Consider the following 27,916-nt stretch of genomic DNA (forward strand, 5'->3'; position numbering starts at 1 on the left):
GGATGAAGATGAAACATCGAATTCGAAGTGAATGGAATGCTGCAGGATGCATTCCATAAAAAAATATTTCTAAATCATAATTTATATCATTGAATATTCGAATTTACTTCGTTGTAGAAACAGGACATTTGCATTTCATTATGGGAATGGTTATTTAAAGAAGATAAACACTCCAGTGTTCAGTAATTATTCTTGGCGGCTTTGTTTGGGTTGCTCAGGGGTGAGGGAATGGAGCAAGTCGGTATGGTAGGTCGTTATTCAGTAGTGGAAACTGATCACCATTGAATTCACGAGTTAATTTCGTGTTTTCTGTAATTCGTTCGCAATGGATCCAGGAAGCTCAGTTGAGGAAGATCATCCCACTAAGGCAGCGGAAGAAGAGGTGGGAGACGTGCCGGTGGTACCTCCAGGGATCGCCGAGGATTGTCAAAACTCGGGAACTGATGACGTGAAGAAAGATATTCAGGACTTTCTCGACGTTTCGATCGATTCAATTGCGAATGAATTAGAAGATATGTCCCGCGGAGAAAAAGGTACGGAGGAAATCGCTGTCTCTGAGAGTGAACGCGACCAAAATGAACTGGGAAAGGATGACAACGAAGACAAGAATAAAGTGACGGCCGATGAAGTGAAAGCTTTGGACGGAACTCCAATCCCCGAGCCACACGCCTGTGAGGAGGCAAATTCAGCTCCCGATGTGTCCGACGCGAATAAGCCGAGTCCCAAATCGTCAGAGGGTCTTCATCTCGAAGAAGAAAGCAGAAGCTCGTTCACTGCTGAGATTGTGCAAAGAACAGCTGAAGATGATGTACCTATTAGTGCACCCAATCAAAAGAGTAAGGTTAAGGTTTCATCCAAAGCACCGGGAATCGATGAGGATTCCCAGCACAGTGTGGGCAGTCAGAAAAGTCATAAGCGTAAGCACGATGGCGAAGCAGGCAAGTCATTATTGTTTCCCCCTGAGAATGTGTTTGAGTACATGTGGCCCGTAGAGAAAGGGGAGTACTTTTTCCTTCAAGAGCAAATCAGTGATTACTTGAATGTGAAGTCTTTCAAAAGGAAGTATCCAGATTTACCGCGGCGTCCTGCAGACAAAGCAGAAAAGATATTCTTGAGAGAAAAGGGTGTTGTTAATGAAACTCAGTGTGAACTAGGCTTGACCGCTTTGAAGTCAGAGGATGTGATGGAGCTAATGTCGAAAGATTATCCGGATAAATATCGAGATTATATCAAAGTGCTCCGTGAAAAAGAAAAACAGACTAATGCAGAGAAACACAAACAATACCTCAGCAGTGTTGATCGCAACAAGATTGGCGAGGTCGCCAAGAAAGCTGTTAAATCAGCTGCAGAGTACAATGCTCATTTGAACCAAGAAAGAAAAGAAGAGCGTCGCTGTTGTTTCGATCTACAGACTTACACTATACATTATCCCATTGGTAGGAATAAAAAGACAGAGACTGTTAAAATGGGGAAATATCCAATTGCTTTATTACCGGGTCAATATCAAGATGGCTATAAAGATTATACTCCAGAAGAATTAAAGTACTTGCCGTTGAACACAGTGTTGTATGGTCCAGTGCGCGAATTGAAAAATATCTCGCAAACAATGTCTGATAGCAGTCGTTCCGATTCTGAAGATAGTACGGGTTCAGAAAATTCCTGCAGTTCCAGTCAGGGTACTCATGAGGATGGAAGTGGTGAAAGTAGCTCTAGTTCTGAAAAGAATGACAGGAAGGAAACGTCAAGCAGTTCTCAAGCATCTGGTCCCATTTCTGATAAATCGTCTCAAAAGCTTGGGAATCCTTTCAAGATAAAAGATAAGGCTAGTGATCTCTGTAAGGTCTGCAAAATGAAAAGTGGACCAGGTAAAGACGAAAAGAATGAGCCGATGGTGAATTGCTCTGTTTGTGATAAGAATGCTCATCTCACCTGCCTTCAACTTTCGCCTAATATGCTTGATGCATTGAAAGCATATCCTTGGCAGTGCGGGGATTGCAAAACTTGTTTTTACTGCTCAGCGAAACACAATGAGGATAAGCTGCTCTCTTGTGATGTATGTGACAGGGTATTCCATACATTCTGTGTGGGGGTGAAAGTTCTGCCCCAAGTGAAATGGATTTGTAAGTTATGTGGCCAGTGTTCCGTTTGTAATGTCACACAACCTGGATCTAATAGTTCTAAAGCCCAGTGGCAATATGACTCTACTGTTAGCTTGACTGTGTTGAATGACCCTTCAACTATTAAACGTAAACATGTTCTTTGTCAGTCCTGTTCAAGGCGAAAATATAAGACAATAAACCAGTGTATGTAAATAACAGAATTTGATTGGTGCACAAATTTCAAAATATGTAGTGCACTAGTGCTTGAAACCAAAAAGAGTAATTTCGGTTTTGATTGCAACAAGAAATATTAGAAAATTTAAGTGTACTGTTCCTGTTCATTGCAAAGTACAATCAGCCTCTGTTTCACATCACTAATAGGCTTTGTTGGTATAGTGTCACCCTCAGGAATTGAATAAATCTTAGTGGAGTGTGACATGATAACGAATAAGCAAGATTCGGAAATTATGCTATTAAGAACCTTTAAAAACTGGTGTTAGTGATGGACTTGATACTGAGGTCTGACTATGTACACAATGTTTTGACACTTGTAAAATTTTATTGCATTTGTATTATAATTGGTGTTTTTATAGTTCTTTTTATTTTTGCCTTTGGCATTTTTGTCGATTGATGAAATTGTAATACGTACACTGAATTCAAATAAGTATAATATTAATCATCTTTTATTCTATGTGTAATTCATGTAAGTATGATTTTTTTTTCTGGAGGGAGAGGGGATGTCCTTTTTACTGTAATTTTTAGTGTTGTCTCTTCAACATTGCTCTGTTCTTCTGCCCCCTTCCCCAGTTTCAGCCCTGAACCAACATAATCATATTGAGTCCTGGTCTGTCTCCACAGATGCAATTTATTGCCAATTTACCTCTGAAGAAATGGCTGTGTTAGACTTAATTACTATAGAATCTCTTGTGTATTTATTAAGTTTCAAGCATGCATGTCTTTAGTTCTTGCATTCTATCTTCTACGGATGAAACTGAAATGATTGGAAATTAATTCTTAAAAGAATGATTTAAATGCTGTAGGGTCTGTTACGGGGACGTCATTTCAACTTTTCCCCGGGGGGGGGGGGCAAAGCACATGTACTCAATGTATGTATATATATCTGTATGTATATATATATACCATTTTTTAGTGTATTTTCAAAAGCCAGGCTCCCCCTGGCTTTTGAAAAGCCCTAAATGACGGGCCTGATCTGTTACACCCTTTGTTGCAAGATATTTTTTTAAAAGAGGGAGATTACTACCTCAGTGCACACCAACTCTGGTCATATTGACATACAGTTGAGTGGGAAATTAAGGCACCATCTGTCAGTGGTTGTTTTCAATGTTTTCTTCCCAGATCTCAAACCTGTAGACCCTTCCTCTGCGAACGTCATTGGTACAAATTTGTGTATGAGTTGTGAACCTAAAACCTAACGTGAAGTTTGTTTCTGTATAATGTGTGCTATAAGTGCTGCCATCTATTTTTCAAACTGAGTAACGGTTTGTACTATTGTGGATAGGGGTGGCGTAGTATTTACCGTCTTGGTAAAACATTTTCCCCATGGTTTTTACCACCTTCAGAGAAAAAAAAGTCACTGTTTCTGTGATTATTTTAGAAATTTATCCACTTTTTCTTCATCCTTCCTGAATGAAATGAGTACTTTGAGACACTGTTCTATAAAATATGCAGATTTTAAATGTCCAAAGCAGAATGTTTTGCAACGAGCCCCTCTGCTTACTGGAAATGTTCTGCTGTAAAATTCCCATAATAGTGTTTCATGCACTGTCATTACTGTATATTGTCACAGATTTCAGCATATTCTCACTATATTCTTACATCATTGGCACCATTCTTCTAATTTTCCGGCCTTATGAAAATCTTCGTCGGAAATCCAATTCTTCCGATTTATCTATCTTTATAGAAAAATCCCAATAAGTCATTAGATTGAGCTTTGTTTGAATGGGAAATCCCTAAAGAAAATACTCTTCCAGTCCTTGCAATTTTAGGCTGATCCCATTTCCTCTGGAAAAATATGGTGAATCAGGATTTCAAGTATGAAAAATTAGTAATTGTTTCTAAATATGTGATGCCAAAAGCAAGAAAAGTGGCTAATTATAACTTAAAAAATCAAGACAGTGAAAAAATGTCCCGGAAAAACAGGCTTTATATACGGTCATCCATTGAGATTTCTAAAAAAATCCCTGGTTTTTCCCTTTTGTTTGCTTTCTTCTATGGGAATATGTCATCAAGGGATGTACTACAGATTTTTAAAGTCTGAACCTGTAACTATGTTACATTCATATTAAAGTACAGCAAAACCTCTTTGAACGGACACACCCCTTTTTTATAACCAAATAATTTCTTGTATAATAAAAGTATTGTTTCAAACCTGATTAACGGTCACCTTTTTTTTACGGACAAATTTTTTTGTCCCGCCATCAATTGCAAAAGAGGTTTACTGTATATTATGCTCATTTATTACATTAATTATAAATTTTCTTGCTATAGAGATAATCTCATATCGGATATACCAGGTGTATAAGTATGAAATGCGGATTTCAGAAAACAGATGGTGCACCAATGCAGTTTGTGCTATAAAGATTTGACACTGTGCCATCTTGTTGTGTCAGATGCGCACGAGTGATAAATTGGAAAAGTGGGTGCATAGTGTTGTATTCAATATGTCGAAAGTTATACTGAACAAAGAGCATTCGCGGACAGCATTAATTTTTTTGTTTTCATTTGAAGAAAACTGCTGCTGAATCATACCGATTACTTCGAGAAGCTTATGGTGAACATGCTCCATCGCAAGATACGTGTGAATGATGGTTTTGGTGTTTCAAAAGTGGCGACTTTGATGTTGCAGACAAGGAACATGGAAAACTGCCAAAAAAAAAATGATGTGGAATTGGAAGCATTACTGGACGAAGATGATACTACACAGACACAAAAACAACTCGTAGAGCAATTGGGCGTTAGTCAACAAGCTGTTTCCAATTGCAATGCTCCATCACATACGGCAAAAGCGGTTCGCGGCACGTTGGAAGCACTTAGCTGGAAGTTCTACCCTATGCGGCTTACTCACCAGACTTGGCTCCTTCCGATTACCACTTGTTTGCATTGATGGGTCACGCACTTTCTGAGCAGTGCTTTGGTTCGTACGAAGATGTGAAAAAATAGCTCGATGAATAATTCGCAGCAAAAGGGGACGATTTTTACTGGCGTGGTATTCACAAATTTCAGGAAAGATGGGGGGGGGGGGAAATGTATAACAAGCAATGGGGCATACTTTGAATAAAGCATTTTTTTTTTTATCATTCTTCCAAATTTAACGTGTTTTTAAAAAAAAAAAAATACGCATTTCATACTTGTACACCTGGTATACTAAAATAGAAACAAGTATATGTGTTATAAATTGTTACTCAAAGCAAAGTATGTGTTTATAAATAGCAGCAGCAGATTCATGGCTTTGCCACCTGAATTTTGTAGCCCTCCTCTTGCTTGAATTTCAGGGATGTGTTTTTCACAGAAAATTGTGTAGGACAGTGTTTTTCCAACCCATGTGGATCTGTGCGTACTTTGTTAGATGTTGAGGGGCCTCATTTTTATTTACTTCCATTGCATGAATGATATATTTAGTGTTGTGAGATTCCAATTCAATTTTTATTTGTAAAATATTAAAAAATATACTTTGGGATTCATGGTGGAGGATCCACGACATCAAAAGGTTGGGGAAACACTAACCTAGACTATTAACTCGTGTTTTGTCATGCGTCAAGTAACCTTATATATAAATAATTGAAGTTTTTCAAAGTGCCATTTTGCTTTTATCTGTCGAAAAGAAAAACCAGCACAATGTGAATGTTTTAATGTTAACGTTGAATGCATTCTTACTATTAATGTCACATCTTCATTATTTTATGCAATATTATTTCGTTTTCTCAAAAAATTCAAACGTGGGTAAATAAAATTTTTTTTTATGTCTTATAAATTTGCCATTGACATAATATCAATAGTTATTATAATTTCAACACATTTGTGAGTAAACTATGAAAAATTTTATTTTGGATTCATAAAAATCAATCAATCCAAAAGTTTTAAAAAAGGATTTATTTTTGTAATTCTGCTGGAGGTTGGGCACATCCATCAAACAAAACAGTATGCTATTATAGTACTTAATAATTCAAACAATTCTATGGGTATATATATATATATATTTTTTTTCACAATTAACATGTTCCAAGTTTTTGGACAGACAGTAAAGAAATGTTAGCATAAGGAAAAATACACATATTTTGTGCACAATAAAGATAAAAATTCGATATAGGTATATCTCAAGTCGCACTCAAGAAACGTGTCCTACAAACTACACTAATGCAACAGAATTTTCCATCACTTGATGTAAAGTGCCCAAAGTTTACAGCAAAAATAATACATCAAAAGCTCATAACAATATTTTTCTTTTCAAAACTTTGTAAGAAACATCAGGAATAGATTTTTTTGTATAACTAACATGGAACATTGGTCAGTTACATGAAACAGTAAGAAATATTGGCCATTGATTCATTTTTAACAAATAAATCAAAGTGGTGACTTTGTGACACAATAAATGCAGTTTTTTTTTTTTTTTCAAATTTCATTTTAATTATTCTGGAAATATAGCTCTTGGAGTTTTTTGCTAGGACGTTCATTGACTTACCAAATAAGCTTCTCATACCAGAGTATGAGGAGAGAATATGTATTAATTTCATAAATACACTATAACTTAACAAATTTTCATACAGATTTCAGCTTGGCAGCCTGAAAGATTTCCAATGCAGACATAGTATCTGTTTAATAAGCTAGCTTTTGATATAATTTCATAATCACACAGTAATCTCTCACTTATATGTTCCTCTCTCAGTTATAAGAGGATTTTCTGCGCTCCTGGTCAAAGATATAAGTAAATAATGTATAAATATACATTTATATGCCCCTTCATATATTTGTTCCCTGGCGCTGATGCATAAGTGAAAGATTACTGTATTTTATTATTCAGACAGGAAAGAATTACAAAGGGCAGTAATTTTTTGCATCTATAAAAAATTGAGTTGCAAGCTAAAAATAACTGGCATCAATCATTAGCAAAGAAAAACTAATTTTCACAAAGTGTAATTTTCCTATACTTTTCTGATAATCATACCAAGCATTTTCTACACCAAATTGGCTTGTTTCTTTCCGCACTTCTTTGGGGTGATACTAAGCTTGCGTATAACTATTAGGTTGTTCAGAAAGTAATTTCGTTTTTTCCCAACAGAGAACTTAATTGTATTTTTTCACAGCCAACTTCACACTTAAGCCACATAATCATTATATATTTTGACAGCTGATATAGCAAGGCTTGCTAGTGAAAAAGTTCAGTTGATTCTACGCAGTAGTTTATGGTTGGTGCCCTTTCAAATATGGAAAGTGAAAAGCAGCATTTTCGGCATATTTTACTATCGAAAAGGTAAAAATTATCCGATGTGTATGGAGAAGATGTTTGACAAACGTCAGTGCCAAAACTGGTTTGCAAAATTTCTATCCGTCAATTTTGATGTTGACGATGCACCATGTTCTGGAAGGCCAGTTGAGAGAAAAGCTGGTGAAAACACAATAAAGGCATTAATTGATGCAAACAGGCGAATAACAACTCGTGAGATAGCTGAGAGATTAAATTTATCTAATTCGACCGTTCATGATCATTTGAAAAGCCTAGGTTTAATCTCAAAGCTTGACATATGGTTCCTCGTGTTCTTATGGAAAGAAATTTATGCAGTCATGTTGACGTTTGTGATTTGCTTCTCGAACATCAAGGAAATGATCAATTTTTAAAGCGCATCATCACTGGGGATGAGAAATGGGTTGTCTACAACGATGTTAAATGCAAGAGATCATGAAGTTAAAAAGATGAACTAGGCTCAAAGCACGTCGAAAGTCGATATTCGTCAAAAAAGGGTGATACTATTTGTTTGGTGTGATTTCAAAGGAATCAGTTTTTTTAACTTCTACCGGACAACACAATGATCAATTCTGAAGTGTACTGTCATCAGCTGGACAAATTGAATGATTCACTTAAACAGAAAAGGCCAGAATTGATCAATAGAAAAGGTGTGGTGTTTCACGAAGATAATGCGAGACCTCATACACGTTTGGTAACTCGCCAAAAGCTTTTACAGCTTGGATGAGATAATACTGCCACACCCACCATATTCTCCAGATCTGGCATTTTCTGATTATTATTTGTTCCGGTATCTGCAAAATTTTTTAGACTGTGAAACCTTTACTTCAAATGAGGTCAAAAATCACATGGATCAGTTTTTTGCCAGCAAAGAACAAAAATTTTATGAGCGTGGAATCATGCTACTGCCAGAAAGATGACAAAAGGTATTGGACCAGAATGAACAATATATAATTCAATAAAATATTTATTCATTATAAGAAAATCGTCTTTCATTTTCATTAAAAAAAACGAAATTACTTTCCGAACAACCTAATACTATATCCACTATGAGCACTGACTTCGAGAAAAGTCGCCAGGTGGTATGGTTATAATAGAAAAGTACCCAATTTTCAATCTGATGTCCAGAGATTATGATTACTCTGACCACTGCTTTAACAAAGTTGCCAATTACGCAGCACATAAAAGATCCACACAAATTTATTCCATGGACCACCTGTAAGCCAACAACATGATTGAAAACTGCTCAAGAAAAAAAAAAGGGTTTGTCTGTTAGGCCGGTATTACACTATAAAAGTTTGATAAAATCCCTTGTATAAAACTCAAAAAATTCAACCAATAAAGTTCATAGGTTACATTCGAGAAAATGAAACTGATAATCTCATTGGTGGCATTTTACAAGTTTTATAAAATTACTTTTATCAAACTTTTATAGTGTAATCCCGGCCTTAGGCTGGGATTATATACTATAAAAGTTTGATAAAAGATCTTTTACAAAAATTCAACTGATAAGTATATTGTTACTTTCAAGCAAATGTAACTTGTACACTTATTGGTTATTCTATAGAAGATCTTTTATCAACCTTTCATAGTATAATCCCGATCTTAGGTTTTTCCCTTTATGGTAATCCAATAGGGTAAATATTTATAAAAACACAAAAAAAATTATCACAAATTTCAAAATTTTTTTGTTTTTCAAACCATTTGAGGACCTAAAAATCATTTTATTTTAATAAATTTTTTTTAAAACCCTGGTGATTGATTATAGCATTAAACTTGAGAGTTAAATTTTTGAGTTTAACACCTTGGCTTCAGCGCATAAATGGTTTATACCGCCGTTCAGAATTAGATTTGCAATTTTACATAGAATTTCATTCCAAGCTATTTGATTTTCAATTTCTATTTTCATAACAACTTTTCAAGCTTTCTTTCAAGATCCGAGCACAACTCAGATCTATCGCCATGATCAATTTACTACCTAGTGAGTTGTGCCAGACATGTAAGCATCTAACAGTCTGAGTGCGTATCTAGTGTTGTGTATGATTTTTCAGTGCTGCCATCTATATATTCAGGAGTGAAATGTAATGGCTGAATATTTGTACTGTTTGTAGGAATGTTGCTCTGTGGCGAGACTTTTTAATGGAGAGATTAGCTCACATTTGTCCCTCGAAGTTGGAAACCACAGAAAACCAACTCCAGCCAACCACAGGTGGGACTCGAACCTAGGACCTCACAATGCAAGTCTGTCACTATGATCACACGACCACCACAGCTGCAACCTTTCAAAAGCTGTTATGCTGCATTCAAGGTTTTTATTAGCAAGGGATGGCAAGCAAGGAGACGATACGACCTCCTCGGAAGACTGCAATCTGGTGCTTCAGCTGGAGATGCAGTGGAATCTGTATCGTCATTGTGTAAGTAGGGCATAAGAACCTATGGCTGTGAAAGCCCTGCCTTATCTTTTCAGATTAATAATTAATTTATCTGCAAAGAGTAATGTCCCCTTAATTGACAGCAGAAAAAAAAAAATTCGTTCAATTACTTAATGTAAGATTCCTTCATTGAGACAGAGCACAGGGTCATGATCTGGTTAGGAGGAGTCTTTAAAGACCAGGGAAAATTTTACATTAAAAACACCAAAATGATTGATCTCAACTCATCCTCCCTCTTTTTTTTGCAAAGAAATAGACAAAATTCATAGTTGAGTGTATTTGACCTTGATCTTTATGCCTGGAGAAGGAAAGATAAAGCATTGTCACTTCTACAGAAAACCCTTTAGTTAAGTATTGCCCTCACTGGGAACAGGGCAAATCATAGCAAGGTGCCAAAATAGCCAATTCATTGAATATTCCCGAGAACCATAATTAATTTTAACAATAATTTAAAACCATGATTTTAAGTTATGAAAGCAGAGTTGGGGTTTCCTTCTTTGTGTAGTCGATCATGGGAAGGGAAATTCCAACAATTGGAAGTGGAGAAGCTAAATTTTATGACTTTTTAAAAACTTTCCATATAACGACCTCCCAATATAAAACGTCCGTTTTCCGTGGAACAAAGGGGGGTCATTATAAGAAGCATCGACTGTATATATTTTTTGTATTTTCTTAAGTGAACCAGTCAATTTTGGATTCTAAGTGATGAAAACAAAATTTTCAAAGTATTTTTTTTTACATTCTATTTTGTCACCATATCAGAATATTTGGATCTCCAGATGAGAAAACACCTAAGACAAGTTTTCACATATACTGTATAACAGTTCGCATCAAGTCACTAGTATTCTTTTTTAACCATAAAAGACATGAAAGGTAATTGTATATAATTTGTTTTCTTTCATACATTGAATTCTAATGTAATTGCATCAAATAATTATGTATATGCTCTTCATAATAAAACACTGTTATTACTTATGATCTATAAATACAAACAAAATTTTCAACACTGACATTTTTACCATGATAAATGCAATAATTATGTAGAAAAATATATTGTGCCAGTATAATTTTTTTTCAATTTATTTTTAAGAAAATGATGCTATGAAATTGAATCGGTAGATCAGGGGTGCACAACCCTCTCAGTCTATGGGCCGCAAATTGGTGTACATACTGTGTGCATTTTTATTTTAGGAATGCCTGATGTGAGCTGGGGGTTGAACACCCATGTTCTAGATAGTATCATAATTTTATCAGCAAACCTTTCCATAAGCCAAATAAAAGAACTGACCACACTTATCAAAGAGTTGCAAAAGTGGTTCAAAACAAATATTGTATGGTCATCAGAATATATACCAGTTTTTTTACTGGTATTAGAACTATGCATACTATTACATAATTGCTCATACTTCTTCCTGATATTTTATTTTAAAAAAATAAAAAATTAACTAATAACATCATCTTCGTTAGCCAAGGTATCAATACACTTTATAAATAATATCTTGAGAAATAATAAAGTGAATCAAAATATATTTTTTGAAAACAGTTGAAAGTTATATTAACACTGAAACTAAAGAAATCATATTAGAATGTATAGTTGAACATCTCTAAAGCCCCATTTTTACATGGAAAATAAAGAAGCCAGTTTATTTTATCCACCAACAGAGAAAAATTGTAAAGGATTACGAGAGAGGTGGCACAGAACCCATACATCCACCAAGAAAATACTCTTTAGCCGCGTTCACATGTACAATAAAACATCCCGGGAAGTTCCCGGTAACGGGGATTTTCGCTACAAACCGTTCACATGTCGTTAAGTTTATGCCGGTAATCCTCCTCTTCTTTCCGGAAGTCGTCACTGGTTACGTAGGTTGAACGGAAATGATTGATTCAAGATGGTTGACGAAGGAGCTTGTAGCAGTTTTCGCGGCGCAAAGGATTATGGGAGAGAAGGTCGGTGTCGACCTCCAATCCACCCCAAGAAAGATGGCCTTTTTTTGATGAACTTCTCTCCCACCTTTTTCTTCCCTACGAGGGGAAAAACGTTGTCATGCCAGTAATTACCACCAAAGCGACCCCCAATCTTGCACATGTGAACGGGGCTTTTGTATTGCCTTTTTTTCCTGATGAGAGGAAAAAGTTACCAAGCAGGTTCATATTCACCAAACAAATCCCTATTCAACCCCAATCTTGTCCATGTAAACAGAGCTTAAGTGATACTCTTGAACACCTTACCTTATTTTAACAACTTCCCCAGCATAGAAGAAAAATTACTAAACCTTTCTTCCAATTTTCAGCAGATGCAAAGTAAGGGTTCTAGGGAAAAGAATTTCATATAGAAATCAGCTTTACAAAATATCTGAGCTTGTCAATGCTAAAATAAGAGGCTTTTAAGGAGAGATATGTCATCAATGCTGCTTAGGGTTAATCTAATGAAAATTACCTCAATTAAAGCTTTACCTAGTATGCTTCAATGAGTCTTTTCTCTCTGTGACCACATAATTCATACAATCAAGATTGTACACACGAAGACTTATGGGACTGAGGTAAATATTTGTTATACAAATCTGATTTTTGTGAAAACAAACTAAAAAAAATACAAGTTTAAAATCTACAGAAAGTAATAGCAATATCAACTGTAACTAAAATTATAGTTTGGTACATATATATATATACACTGCTTCAAACACTTAAGGGAAATATTTTTTGTGATATTTAAACATTCTAATTGAAAAAATATTGGCAAAGAACATTGTAAGATATTCACAAAGAATTGTGTCACAAAAGTTAATAATCAACTAAATTTAAATAAATTTAATATATTTAAATGAATAATGTATATTCCCTGTTTGTTCTGAGTAGTGTATAATAACACAGTGTAACAAATAACTCAGCAATACTCAATTAATCTTAACAAAAAACAAAACATTCACCCCATCAAAAAAAAAATCATCAGTATTTGTCAGAAAACATGAGAAACAAGAGTAAATGCATGAAATAATAATAAAAAAATGTATACTGTATAAATGTATATTTGTTCCCTCTAAAGAGTAAGCTCAAAAATAAAAAACACAGGGATGGAGAATATTTCTTACCTTCACAGAATGTAGTAAATGCATACTGGTTTCAATTTGTTTCAGTAAAGAAATTGCACATGTGAAAAAAAGGAGAGAAATACAAAAAAAGTCCACATGACCCGAGTCCAGAACATTTAACAAGACATCCAGATTATAGCCACTGGAAAAATCCAGGCAGACTCATCATCTGCTATTAATGCGCAGTGTAATATTATCGCTAGAGCCAATTACTGTTCCCTATGCCATTTTTCTAATGATAAGACATCATTTTGAGCGGAAAATTGGTTTTTCCACCCTTAGTAAGTCCACTAGGGTATACAGTCAGCTCAATTCAGATTACTGCAGAACAAATAGGTAAATTTATAGGCAACAAAAAAGTCCTCTGAAACATAGCGTCCATTGATGAGACATGGATCATTTGAAAAAGATCAAACAAAAGAAAGGATGGTTCAGAACCAAAGAGAAAGGATGGTTCAGAACCAAAGAGAAATGCTTGTCAGCATCATGCTTCAATAGGTTTGGAATCAAACTTACATCAGAACTCAGAGACATGATTGGATGCGAACCAGTCCTTCATTTAAAAAGTCTCTTCACAGAGAGCAGGCACACTTTCAACACAATAGTCACATAAATACTAAAATTCAGGCATGTCTTCCCACTTTAGCTTCCAATACAAAAGGCAGATGGCAGCTCTTCTCTAACACAAAACACACATTTTTGACATCATGAATATGTTGAGACCATGCAAACAACTCTTTCTGGCATGCACCAATCTGTTAGAAATTCCCCATTGAAATGTTTACAAGGTGCATGAGTAATTCAGTAGTGGTAGTAGCAGCAAACACGAGGTGATCAGCAAATATATTAAAACTTTCATTCCCCCAGATCTGTCAGTTACAAACAGTAATTGATGGTGTATCATATTCCTATGTTAAGGCATTGCATGTGACCTTAGGTAATGAAATGCAAGATGGAAATCAATGGTACCTGGCTATTTCAAAACTGTCAACAGCGCATTGACAATGAAGAGCAATGCTTTGAATAAGAGAAGTAGGCCCGCACCAAGCATTTCTTGGATGCCTTAAAAAAACAAAATGTATAGCTTTTGCTTTTCTTCTTTTCCAGCCAAGCATAAACCCATTGTGACTGTGTTGCTACTCCGTCAAATTAAAAGCCACATTTTCTTAATGTATTTAGAACTAATAAAGCATAAGCTGCACTTTTCTCCTTCCTGGTCCAGAAAGACGGATTGAAGTTAAATTCAGCATGCACAACACAACTTTTATTACTCATTCCTCCAAAACAAATCAAAATTTATAGGTGATTAATTTGTTTAAAAAAATAATCCCTCTTTAAACTCATCTGAAATCTCGCTTTGCGTATCTGACAATTGAAACTGAAATATGACCATTATAGTATTAAATGAATACATATTCCATGTAATTAAAATATTGTTAAATAAGTTGATTTGAAATTTAAGCAAGAATTACAATGTTGAAAAACTGCACCTATTCATGTGAGAGACCACCATCACATGAATCAGGTAATTCAAGGAAAATACACACACACATGTACACAGAGATATATACATAACTACATGTATCTGACTGTGAAAGAAATTCTTTTGTACCAAACACTACTGCTTCAACCTTAGAAATATTAATTATTCAAATGAAAGGGTTATTTGAAAGTTGGAGGAAATCTTTATTTGATGCTGATTCATTCCTAGCCGACAAGTGGGATAAATGTGGAAGGGCTGACTTAGATGGAAGTGTTGCTGCTGAAAAACTATTGCTTTGAGCTCGAAGCTCATTTATTGATGGCTGAGATGGCTTTGGTGGCTGGAATGGATTCCCTATAGAAAAAAAAAAGTTAATTTTTTTTTAAATAAGCACTATTATTGATTTAATATAATATACACCAGACAATATGATGAAACATGATACTGAGCTCTATGGTTCAAATTACAATTTAATCTTCTTCACCCATGAGTCATTGGAGATAAATGTTTATAATTCAAAATGTTTTATTGCATTGGAAAATTTTTTTTAACTTCTTGCAACGGTGGCTTCTTTAAGCTCCTAAAATCTGCACACACCTTTCCTAAGCTTTCTAAATATGGATATGCTGTTCTATCAAAGAGTATCATAATTCCCTGAAGAAAATCTGTGGGTTGCATGTTGCGTATGGATTTGCTTTGTATCATTCACATTTTTTTTTTCTTTTCTGTGAGAAAATTGGATAAAAATTAATATTTTAAGAAATAATTTTTTAAAGAAAGTGTACAAATACAAAGAGAAGGCTTAACTTGTTAGCTTAAAAAATATGCCTAGGAATCTCTTTCATTTCTTAAGATTTCATTCTTCAGAGGTAACAGATAGCTATTAAAAATTTGTATGTGTGGATTTGTATATATGCTGTTGGGGGTAATAAGACAATTTTTTCTCTCTCGAAATAACAAGATTTGCAAGTGCAGAATATAGGCAGAAAATGACAGTACTTAAAGAAAACCTTTAAGTAAATATTCTTCAAAATTCACAGCGCTTGCAACTCCAGAAGGTTAGCCTTACAGTTTGAAAAACTTGGTATATGTAATGTAACAATCATGGGATTTTTTACATTTGAAACATTTTCTTGAAACAAATTAATCTGATGATTCAGTGAGAACAAAATATTTGATGAAAACTATAAAAAGTAGCTAAAATTAAATTATCAAAAGCTTAAACTTTTATTCAAAACTATTTATAAAGTAGGGGGAAGATTAGTATATATATTATGTATATGCATCTGTTTCGTCAATCATTTATATGCTGGGGAAAGCCTAATTGTATGAGAACAAGTTAACAGAATCCACACACACATGCAGAGATGCCACTGTACTCTAATTAACCTGGGTCCCGGGACCCAGGTTCTTCGAAAAATCTGGGTCCTTTTTGAGTGAAACTGGATCCCTCTGAAAAAAATAAAAATATCTTGAAAAAAATTACACCGTCTTCCCCTCCCCGTAATTCACTGGCATCTATGAATTTTCTTCCAGCATGTCCCAGGTCTTTTGATCACCTGCTTATATTTTTCAGTTGAGACTGAGTGGTGGGTCATGTTCTGGATAGCAGAAGGTATCTGTATGAATCAAGTAATTCATTTCTAAAAACATGCTCTATCCAAAGGTTCATTTATTTTCATTGTCTACTAATTGGAAAAGCTTGCAAAGAAGCTCATTAGCACTGAGAATTTAATGTATGGAATTCCGCACATGTAATAAATCTAAAACAAATATACAGTTTATCCCGCTTATAATGTTTCTCCCATTTAGTACAATTTATTTTCCTGGTCCTAACAATAAGTAATTCTCATTAAGATTTTCCGTTTAGAGTGTTTTCCTATTTACAATGTTTTTTATGACAGTTTTTTGAAAACTTTATAAGCAGGATCTACTTTAACTAACAGTTGAAGGCACACATTTATATATTTACTAATAAATCAATCGATAAATTCCCTTCTGATTGATTTTAAATTTCGTGAAAAAAATCTTAGCAATTTCAATATCTTCTGATCAAATTTAAAGCAAATCAGATTCTCTCTCAGACACTTATCTTCTCATTCCCTATTCATATACTTTGGTTATCCTGGAAAAATTATTTCATTTTTCTTCCCTGATGGTCTACCATTCTGATTTGTCGCCATTTAACTGCCACATATTTTAACACCTGAATATAGGAGCTATGTCAGATTTGTGTTGGAGAAACTTAACAGTGTGCTTATGTTTGTGTGCCTAGCATTTGGCGTGTTTTGTGTTCAGTAGGTGGTGTCATCTATCTAGCGCCGCAACTAGATACTTTCTCAAATGGGGCAAGTACACATTTTGGCACACTCATGTAATGTAGAAGCAGTTATAAAGGGTGAATTTGGTGCCCCCCTCTAGTCCAGAACCTAGGACACTGGGCCCGCCTGCCCCTCCTAGTTGCGGCCCTGCATCTATTCTCCAAACTGGTAATGTGTGCATTTGAAGTTCAATGTACGCATATTTCTGTTGTAGGTCTGTGTGATCTCCATGGCAACCAAGTTTTTTTTTCAAAGGAATAGCCAACTCCTATTTACAATGTTTTTTATGACAGTTTTTTGAAAACTTTATAAGCAGGATCTACTTTAATTAACAGTTGAAGGCACACATTTATATATTTACTAATAAATCAATCGATAAATTCCCTTCTGATTGATTTTAAATTTCGTTAAAAAAATCTTAGCAATTTCAATATCTTCTGATCAAATTTAAAGAAAATTATATTCTTCCTCCTCTCTCAGACACTTATCTTCTGATTCCCTATTCATACTTTGGTTTTCCTGGTAAAATGATTTTATTTTCCCTCCCTGATGGTCCACCATTCTGATCTGCCACCATTTAACTGCCACATATTTTAACACCTAAATATAAGAGCTAAATAAGATTTGCGTTGGAGAAACTTAACAGTGTGCTTATGTGTGTGTGCCCAGCATTTGGCATGTTTTGTGTTCGGTAGGTGGTGCCATCTATTTAGCGCCGCAACTATATACTTTCTCAAACGGGGCATGCACACATTTTGGCACACCAATGTAATGTAGAAGAAGCAGCTATAAAGGGTGAATTTTGGTGCCCTCTCTGGTCCAGAGCCCGGGACACTAGATCCCCCTGTCCCTCCCAGTTGCAGCTCTGCATCTATCCTCCAAACTGGTAACGCGTGCATTTGAAGTTTAATGTATGCATATTTGTGTTGTAAGTCTGTGTGATCGCCATGGTAACCAGAAGTTTTTCAAAAGAACAGCCAATTCAAAATTTGAAATCTTTATGATCGTATTCATCGACAGAGTTTAAACTACAATCACAGGTTAAAGGATTAGCGATCGACACTTATATAAAATCCTCAATTTAACCAATCTGTTTCGATCTTCAATAATTTCATCTGCGATTGTAGTTTAAACTGTGTTGGTGAATACCGCTGTTAGAAAAATCACATTTTCAGTCGATTATCATTGCACAGTCGCGAGTTCCAAACCTATATTTTCACCAAAAGGAAAATTTGGGTGTGGGTATAAAGAGCCCTCCCCCCGAGATAAAAAATTAAAAATATTTTTGTAGAGAATTAAAATATTGGAATAAAATAATTTCTTTTATACTATCTGTTAATTTAAAATTGTTTTCGAGTGTTACTGATCCAAACTTTGTGAAGAATTAGACCCTCTTGTGCCCCTCCAAAAGCAGATTCTGCGTACACACCATGATTTTCGTGATGCGAAACGGTGACCACCACATATAGCCACTAGATGACAAAATTGTGAATATTCAAGTTTTTACAGATTTGGTTTTTTTTCCCATGATATCGGGAAAGTTTTACAATTTGAATGAGCATTCCAATCTTTTATGCTTGAAAAAAAATGAAAATACACATTCGCAATATTGTAGGATCAAGACAAATTTACGCCGTATAGATGCAGTCTTTGAATGCTGGTAGATAGCTGCAAAAGTACCGTAATTTCCGGTATGTAACCGGAAGGAAGAAAATCTGCAGGGGAATAAAAAATCCGAAATTTGACATTACACGGCCCCTCATTCAGGGAAGCAACTAGACATCCCCTCCTCTTATTCTTCAATAATCCGCGTGTATATCAATACAGTACAGTGTACAAAGTAGTAAAACCACTTTTTCAAGGTCGGGCGATCATGGTACATGGTTGAAAGAAAGGGAAAAAAGTTGGGAGGTTTTTCCCTCTACTTTTTTTTCTTCTTAGAACCAGAAAAGAACGCGTCCCTGAGGGCGTGTGAACAAATTTTTTATGCGTCTTTTTCTGAGATTCTGGGTATTTGATATGTTATAGCACGTAAATGCCATCTCTGCACATGTATATATACAAAACTTGAAACTGTTTAAATAAATCAATGAAAGCAAAGTGTTTCTCACCGTGAGATCTACCCTCAACCAGAGAATCCAGATTCACTAAATTTGAATTTTCTCCAAGGAATTCGGAAGGAATGGTAACTTTCTCTGCTGATAAAGCAGCAACTTCTGAAGAATCAGAGAGAGAATGCTTCATACCAGAAAAATCATAACAGCTTGCTGAATTGCTCATGACTGTAATGATTGCATACAAAATATACAAGTTATTAATCAAGTTAGAAAAAAACATTCAATGAATGTATGCTAACATTCAATGAATGTATGCTAACATTCACAAATGTTTAGTCACAATAATTTTTAAGTTGTTACATTCAAGTATTAACATATTTTATATTTCCACAGAAATAAATTAAATTAATTAAAAATTAAAGATTTCTTCTCTGAACCTGGATGTTTCTTCTCTCCCCTGGATGTTCATTTTCCCACCAGTGTTTTTTATCTTCAAATAATTTTTTCTTTCAAAATCATAAAATCATAGACAATAGTGGATAGTATAAAATAAATTTTTAAAGCGATAGAAAGCTGTTTACATCTTGCTTAACACTATAAATTTTTAGTGAACAAATCTTTCATATGACAGAATTACATGGGTTGAACATTGATTTGACACAACACCAAATCCATTATACTCATAGCTCCAGAATTCTGTGTGGCATTGAATCAGAGCTCTACTTTTATTCAGAGAGATTGCAACACCAAAACTTGCATACAAGTGTGACTATGAAGCAGTAAATGTATACACTAAAGCAGAGTTAGGTTTTTGATGTTAAAAACCTAAATGAATGCTTTTGGATAATATTTTGAATACAATAGGTATATAACATGATGAAGAACTTAACTTTACATATTACAGTGTTTTATTTTTTAAACACTAATTTATTACAATACGAATTATAATTTACAATTTTGTATTCTTCGACACAAAGAATCTGGAACAGATAATATATAATTTTATAATTTATGTTATCTAAACTATTGATTATCTGTGTTCAATTTACTAAGTGAAATAGAGTTGTTTATTCAAAATATGTGACTAAGGATGATTAGGTTTTTGACCTCGGAAACGCAGTATTGGAACAGTGAAAAACTTATTGCCAATGTTGTCAAAGTTTTCTTTTACCTGATAGATATATTAAATAACAAAACACTTACTTTTAGGAAGATTAAATTGTATTATATTTTGAACTACAATTACTAAGCACAACATGTGTACTTCATATTTTAAATTTTCTGATCTGCCCAAAATTTTATTCCACATAAAAAATTCTCGCGCAGAATCTGTTAATACACTAACTAAACTCATTTATTCTCACCTAAAAATTTCTTAGCTTAGTTTGTATAAATTCAGAGTTTTAAAGAGTTATTTTCAATCAAAGCAGAGCTGGCAGGACTTGATATACCCAAGACATTGTTTTGTACTTTTAGATACAGCTTCAATTGGAAAACAATTGCATTATATAAATGCCAAGTAAATATACCATATCATAGTCAAACTTTGCACAAAGACTAAATTAGAGGAGTTTATTAAGCATCATATACACGCGAGCACTGCCTAATTAAAAGACATTTTAGTCCTACAATTTAGTATTTCTCGATTGCTAGATATATTTGAATGTTATGCACAATAAGGATGTTGTTTTAAGCATCAGTGATTATCTAGATAATTCGGTAGTAATAGAAATCAACATGACATATATGGCATTTTTAAACACACACACAACTATCTGTTATAAAAAGAGTACAGCACATGTTTATGTCCATACACATTTATATGCAGTTGAAGAAATTTTGTAAGGTCAAGATTCATCTTTAACTGCAGAAAATCAAACAGTTCCACAGTTTTTCCTTCAGCTTTTATGCTATGCTCTATTCAAATTGTATATTTTATAAGGAAAAAAACCCACATATATTGTGTAATATAATTCTGTAGAGAGTAGAAAATTATTTTACAATCATATTAAGTATTTATTCTTTGTATAAAATAATCATTTTAAACATTACATGCAATTAATGTATTTCCAATGGGAATTTTTATAGTGAAAAGCAAATATTTGAGGTTTTTGATGGAAGTTTTTAGACGTGACAGTTTAAACTGTGATTTAAACTGTCATGTCAAAAACTGCCTCATGCATCAAAAACCTAACAACACTGTACCAAAGATGTTCTGGCAGTCAGACTGTTTGAAGTATGGGAAGGGCAACTAATATACATGGTGAAAACTTGAGTCTGTTTCACCTCAAATAACTCGTAAACTGTAAGATAAAGAAACACTTTCAATTAGGAAAAGTATTTAAATAATGTGCCTATCTTAGATGTGTCACCTTTATTTTACTAAGGACCATATACGTACTGACATACAAAATTTAACATTTTATGTGGTCCATTTTTGCTCTGTCTCTCCTGAGGCCCCCCACCAAAAAAAATTCCATGCTTCTAAGTGCAATATTCACAGAGATATTTGAATTCAAATACCGCTGAAAATAAAGTAAAGAACCATATAAACTAGCAAACACATTCTGTACCTCATATGCAGCTCTTTCCCTAATCTTCAGCAATTTTTGAATTCAAATATCTTGGAAATATTGTCCTTTAGAAACATGAATTTTTTTGTTAGGCTCGGGCAAGGCAGAACAGTAACTTCGTAATTGGAAGTTACATAACACAGTAACTGTATAAAAAAATAATTTTGTATCTGTGCACATATACAGCCCTTAGTGAAATGAACGACATATCTGAAATGGGCATGTTTTTTAAATTCCTTTTTCCCAACTGAAAGCATGCTTCTATAGCCATGCATAACTCATGTTCATGTGTTATTTGAAGTGTTCATCCGGTATATATACACACTACCTTCTGAAACATGGTTTCTTGCAAAATAAAATATGAATATCGAAAGTGAAAGAAATCCATGAAGCAGAGAAGATTCTATACTAGTTCGAAATACCCAGAGAATTAAAACCATTTTAGCAAAGATGAAACTATGCTGATTATGTCTTCTCAGAAAAATTCAATTCCAACTGTAGCAATGCATTATATTTTTATATTTGCAGATAGACAAAAATTTGACTTTACTTTAAAAGGACAAATGCATTTGTTTAAAGGCAGATTGAAAGTTTTAAACCTACTTCTACAACATGGGAGGAAATACGGGGGGGGGGGGGGGCAGCATCAAAGGTGGAGTCGACTGATCTAATGTATATATGTATATATGAGCTGACATCATCATCATCGTGCCCCCCCCCCCAGATTTCCAAGTCAATCTCTGCCTATGTTCTACAATATGAGTAATCAAAATAACACTAATGAGCAATACTAAATTTGTGGAACATGGAAAAATTTGTTATACACATGTATGTGAAATATTTGTGTTTGTTATAAGCAGATTTGAATATAGTATAAGGATTGGTAGTACATTATAATGTAGACACTATGAATAATGCTATTTAATAATAATAATGTAGATTATATTATTAAGGAAATTATTGTAAACCTTAGAACTTACACGAGTTGAATCCTTTGTCAGGCATCATCAATGGCAAATCCCCAGATGCAGAACTTGCAAGAGAGTTCTGATATGTAAAAAAATATATACATGTATTATGTACTTTATACAGTAGTCTAATTCAAATTATATATATACTAGCTATATATATATAACCCGGCATTGCCCGGGTTTTCTTCAACGAGGCTTTTTGAATAACGTGATATCTCCCTCTTTCTTTGAGGGACATGCAGTGTCTAAGTTAACCAATATGGCGACTTCCTGCGCGACTCATGAAATAAGCAAATCTAAATTTAAAGAAATGTAAAAATAAATAAATATATATATATATTTTTTAAAGGGTGCTAGATATTTCGATCCCCCCCTGAACTTCAAGTTATCTATCTCTGCCTGTTTCTGCTTCAAAAAATGCTTAATTAAAGCTGTGGAATTTCTTCGATGTACTTTACGGACCCAAAATTAATTTTAAAACATCCTAAACTATGAGTTTATGCAGTTCAATATCAAAAGACAATACGGGGACATTAATTTTCATGCTTGAGAAGATATGAATAAAAAGTTGAAATCCCAATGTTATTGCCTGGATATCCAATTCAAAAAAGTAGGTCCGGGTAATTACTTCATATTTAATCTCCTGGGCTTCGTATATCTCTAAGTAAACTCAATATTTCAAAAATTGAGTATTTAATACAATTTTTAAAATTATTGATGTGACAGAAAACCCCATCCAATTTCTGCATTTCTACATTAAAATCTGCAATTTTAACACTGATTTCTATGAGGATCACCCTTTTCCTGACTCCTCAAAGTGAGGCTGATTATGATTATGACGTCGTTCAAAAAACCTCATTGCTGGGAGTATTGAAAATGTGGCAAACCAATTATAAAGGCATAAATATTATACATATACTGACAGCGTTGAAGAAATGACAAACCATTGTAAAGGCATATACACGTCTGAAATGCATTGCTAGGGAACCACGGTAACCAAAGTAAATGTTTGGAAAGTGATTGTTGAAGCCCAAAAACCATTTGGGCCCATTTGGGGCATTTGCCCTGCTCTGACGAAATTTTAAAGTAGCCTATCGTTCAAGTCGGGTCCCATTTGGTATATATGCAAAATTTGGTGACGATCGATCTAAAATTGTAGATTTGTATAGAGAACATACACACACACACACAGAAAATCAATTTTATAGATATATATAGATGTGACCTAACGGGTGGTTTTTGTGCCAGGGAGAATTATCATTTTTATTAATTTTTAAAAAAAAAATAGCTTGTTTAACGGTAAATTCACTCACAGAAACGACCACTAAAACTATTGAACAGTGAAACAACTGAAGAGATGATATTTAGTGTTATTTAAATATTTATTGTGCAAACTTTTAGCACAGGAAGTTTATAGAGGGAACAGAAGGTTTATTAAGGGAACTAATATTACAGAATATTAGTTCCCTGATTCTCTTGTTGGAGACTTACTGCAACACCTCGTGTGACCCACTCAGTCCCCTGATCTTAATATAATTGAACCTTTGTGGAGTATTTTGGAGGCCAAACTATGAAGTAGGTTTCCACCTTCAAAAACAAGTTTTGAATTAGTGACCTTTTTGCAGGAGGAGTGGCTACGTATCCCTGTGACTGTTGTGCATGACTTGTATTTATACATCCCACGACGAATACAAGCTGTAATTAATGCAAAAAGAGGGCCAACAACCTATTAATAAAGATTTTGTCTCATTTCACAGGTGTTCATATTATTTTGCCCAACCCCTGTACACAGGGCCACCAGTCAATCTGCCTTCGTCACTGAACTAAAGCGCCAACTCAATATGCAATTTCTTTTCACCCAGACATATCTCTAGATTAATTTTCCTTTTCAAAATCCTCCATGGCCATTTTCATATCGACACATCCAATTTTCTAACTCCAGCTTCATACTTTTCTAATAGAATTAACCATTCTCAAAAATTGAAACCCATCTTTGCATCCACAGATTGTTTCACAAATTTAGTTTCTTTCCTGGAACAATAACGGATTGAAACAACCTCTCATTAAACATTATTGATTGTACAACAGTTTCTGATTTCCTTTGTAACATCAATCATTTCCTCTGTAAAACTTCATCACCGCATTCCCTTGAACAGGCCAAGCAATATTGTGTAAATAAATAAAAAATTATGTCTATTTTATCACTTCAAATATTTAATATTATCAGGGAACAAAAGAGGTTCAGCTTTATTCTAAAATTAACAAAAAGCACAGAAACATCTTTTTTTAAAAACTGTAACCTCCATTTCATCATGTAATTTTTCCCATAATATTTACAGATAATTAGTTTGCATAATAAAAAAACAACTTTTTCCTTATAAATGTCACAGATAACATAAATTAATGCAACATATATACTTCAAGATATCCTATATTCTTACCTGAGACTGGGAGACTGGCATACCCCAAGGATCAATGTTGGACAATGTGGCATGCTCACTATCTTCCTGCCTTGTGAAAACGTCAATCAAATCTTCCATGGCCGAAGATGCATTTGGAGGTTGAGTCTTATCTTTTTCATAAGCTTCACGGCTTTCTGAAAGGGCCATCTGTAATCTTAGCTCATCATTTCGTTTCAATCGCTCTGCTTGGTCTGCTTCCTCTTTGCTGACAGCAAGTGCAAGTTGAAGTTGTAGTTCCTCTTCACCAATTGTTTGCGGTCGCACTCTTTCCAATTCAGATCTCAAAACATCTAAAATTTGATGAATTTTTGAATATTCACATTTCCAATTTTGAATACCAAAATTCGAAATACAATCAGTCGCAACATATGACTATCAACTTTGTAATTGCATAAAAAAATTAAATATAGAAAAAATGTCATGAAACAAAAAATTCTTGATATTTCTTTATTCAATTAATTCTATTAAGCTGATACTTAAAATAATTCTTTTATTTATAATTTTATTGATTTAATTTTAATGCTTCTCCCCTTTCTGCACACAAAGCCTCATTAACTTGTTAAAAAACCTAAAATGATAAACTCCTCAAAAAAATGCTTCATATTTTTCACACCTACATCTTTACACATAGAGAGAAACAAAAATCTACAGAATTTTTTTCATCACATAAGGCTTTGATCTATTGCATAGTTTCCCAACCTTTCTTGTCCCATCGCCCCCTTCAGAAAATTTTTTCTCCCATCGCAATCTAACCCATAGGATTTTATGTTATACCTGTAGCTTCTACTGCCCCCTGGAATATTCTATTGCCCCGTCTTGGACTGGAGTATGCTGTAAGGTTTTGGAAACCATACCTACAGAGAGACATAGACTTAGTATTGAAGGTAGTTGAAGGGGTGCAGAGAAGAGCTACACGTTTCCTTGTTGGCACACTGGGCTTGGGTTAGGAAAAAAGCCTTCATTTTTTGAAGATGTTTACATTGGAAGAATGCAGGCTGTGTCGGCTTAACACATGGGCCCACCCAGGCACTGCCCGGGGGCCTCAACAGAAGAGAGGACCTCACAAAAAGGAGATCTGGTTCAAATTTTCTAGAATTTACCAGGTAGGACCTAAAAAAAAACCACTTGGCCCGGGGGCCCTATGATGATCTTAAGACGGCCCTGAATGCAGGTGTAAGGGGGGATGTGACCGAAGTATTCAAAATTTTCAGGGATGGATAGGATGAACCATGAATTATTAATACACAGTCAATTGACTGCTTTGACAAAGAGACACCAGTATAGATTGGTAAGGGGCAATTCTAGGTTGTGATGTTGCAGGGAATTTTTCTCCTTACCCTCCTTAGCTTCCGCTCCTCCCCAGGTAGTAAAGTCTAACATAATGGACACATTTAAAAATAAATACGATAAACATGTTGGGGTAAATATAGAAAGGCTATCCATACTTAGAATGAGTCAACCATAAATATTTTTATGGATATTGTATAATAAATATTTTATCATGTAAATATAGTTTTTTGTTTTATAATTGCATTTTTAATTGGGTTGCTGTATTTTAGAAATATATGACACCCATATTTGTTATGAGCATCTTTTCTCAGCCACCTTGTTGGGCATTTTGCCTGCTGTGGCCTTTGTGTTTATATTTGTATAATGATAATTGAAGTTACATATTTAATCATAGTCATCAACATGAATACCACTGCTTTCAATCTTTACCTTCACCTTCCTTTACAATATAATCTTTCACTTCGTCAAAAAGCTTTCAAATGTGAATAATTCAACCCTTTCTTCAGCATGTTTCACTTCACAGGCTCATGTTAGTGCAGGCACACTTCTCAGTGTCACAGTAATGTTTAAACTGCTCCCACCGAGAAAGGATAAGCTCAGTAGGTTGCTGAATTGCAAGTTGATTTGCAACACAGGGAAAAAAGTTCTATTCTTGCGCAAACAGAAAAACATATTCACAATAATTTATAGTTTGGTAATTAAAATGCCATATCATTTTTCATAACAAAGGTTATCTTCCAATTTTTAGCAGATGCACATTACAGGGTATGGATAGGAAAGAATTCTCCATTGAGAAATAAGCTTTAAAAGTAGCTAGACATAGCCAAAAATAGACTTTCAAGAAGTGAAGACATTTTGTTAATATCAAGATACGAGGCATTAATTTTGGCTAGATGTCCTGTCAATACCAGCAAGATAATTTTAAATAAATAGGCACAATGATAGGAGCTCACAAAAACAAAATAAAAGCCATACCTCTGGAAGAGACTGCTGCTTGATCAAAAGATGCCTGTCTTTCTGCATATTCCTCAGGGCTGTATTGCTGCAATTAATGACGAGAATGACAAGAACTAATAAAATCGCCAAATAAATTAATTTCAACAATTTATTCAGAAATTTATGTTTTTAAAAGAGATTTTGTGAACATACAAATAATGTATAGCTCTTTTTGTTTCTTTCCCATCACTCTAACAAACTAGTGATATTAAATATAATTTAATAAAGATGAAATAATTATTAAAAATACAATTAAATTGCACATCTTACTACAGTCGAATCCCACTATAACGAACTCCAAGAAACCGAAGAAATCACTTCGTTATAGCGAAATTTTGTTATAAAGAAATTTCCAATTTTTAACATGCGTAAAAAAAAGAAAATTGCAGCAGAATTTGATTCTAGGGGAAAAAATAGTTATTTACATTCTAGATAATGAAAAAATAGAATGAAGTTGAATTTAAAAAATAAACACAAAGCAAAACTCAAATCAATTGAGCATTGGAATTTTTTCATAAGTTTTACTTAATTAGCATTTTAGAGGCAAATAATCCGCAAGTTATTATTATTTTGCAGAAGTATTGTAAAAGCCAAGGAAACAACAAATTCCTCTGAAGTATACGCATGATCAAACAAATGGTTTGGAAGGTTCTCTTGATCC

General features: G+C 34.2%; 2 protein-coding genes across 3 annotated transcripts in view; one reads left to right on the top strand and one right to left on the bottom strand.

The window, feature by feature from the left end:
• The first annotated feature begins 4 nt into the window (after positions 1-4).
• LOC149083360 (PHD finger protein 10-like) lies at positions 5-6,082 on the top strand. The gene has a single exon (XM_089236620.1). The coding sequence runs from the start codon at positions 326-328 to the stop codon at positions 2,309-2,311; it is 1,986 nt and encodes a 661-aa protein (XP_089092746.1). The 5' UTR covers positions 5-325; the 3' UTR covers positions 2,312-6,082.
• A 128-nt stretch (positions 6,083-6,210) lies between these two features.
• Positions 6,211-27,916, bottom strand: part of LOC149083361 (epsin-2-like) — a 28,039-nt gene continuing 6,333 nt past the window's right edge. For both annotated transcript variants that reach the window (XM_089236621.1, XM_089236622.1), the window contains exons 4-8: positions 27,235-27,301; positions 24,949-25,259; positions 22,517-22,583; positions 19,018-19,188; positions 6,211-14,939 (exon numbers count right to left, since the gene is read on the bottom strand). In XM_089236621.1, coding sequence (XP_089092747.1) covers positions 14,752-14,939; positions 19,018-19,188; positions 22,517-22,583; positions 24,949-25,259; positions 27,235-27,301 — 804 coding nt within the window. In that variant the 3' untranslated portion in view covers positions 6,211-14,751. The remainder of the gene's footprint in view (positions 14,940-19,017; positions 19,189-22,516; positions 22,584-24,948; positions 25,260-27,234; positions 27,302-27,916) is intronic.

The sequence above is a fragment of the Pholcus phalangioides genome, unplaced genomic scaffold (assembly GCF_987345545.1).
Source record: "Pholcus phalangioides strain wild (caught in Gottingen) unplaced genomic scaffold, Ppha-v1.0 ptg000009l_1, whole genome shotgun sequence".
Taxonomy (NCBI): domain Eukaryota; kingdom Metazoa; phylum Arthropoda; class Arachnida; order Araneae; family Pholcidae; genus Pholcus; species Pholcus phalangioides.

Excerpts from the sequence above, each read along its gene's own strand:
- LOC149083360 (XM_089236620.1), top strand. The coding sequence starts at position 326 with ATGGATCCAGGAAGCTCAGTTGAGGAAGATCATCCCACTAAGGCAGCG.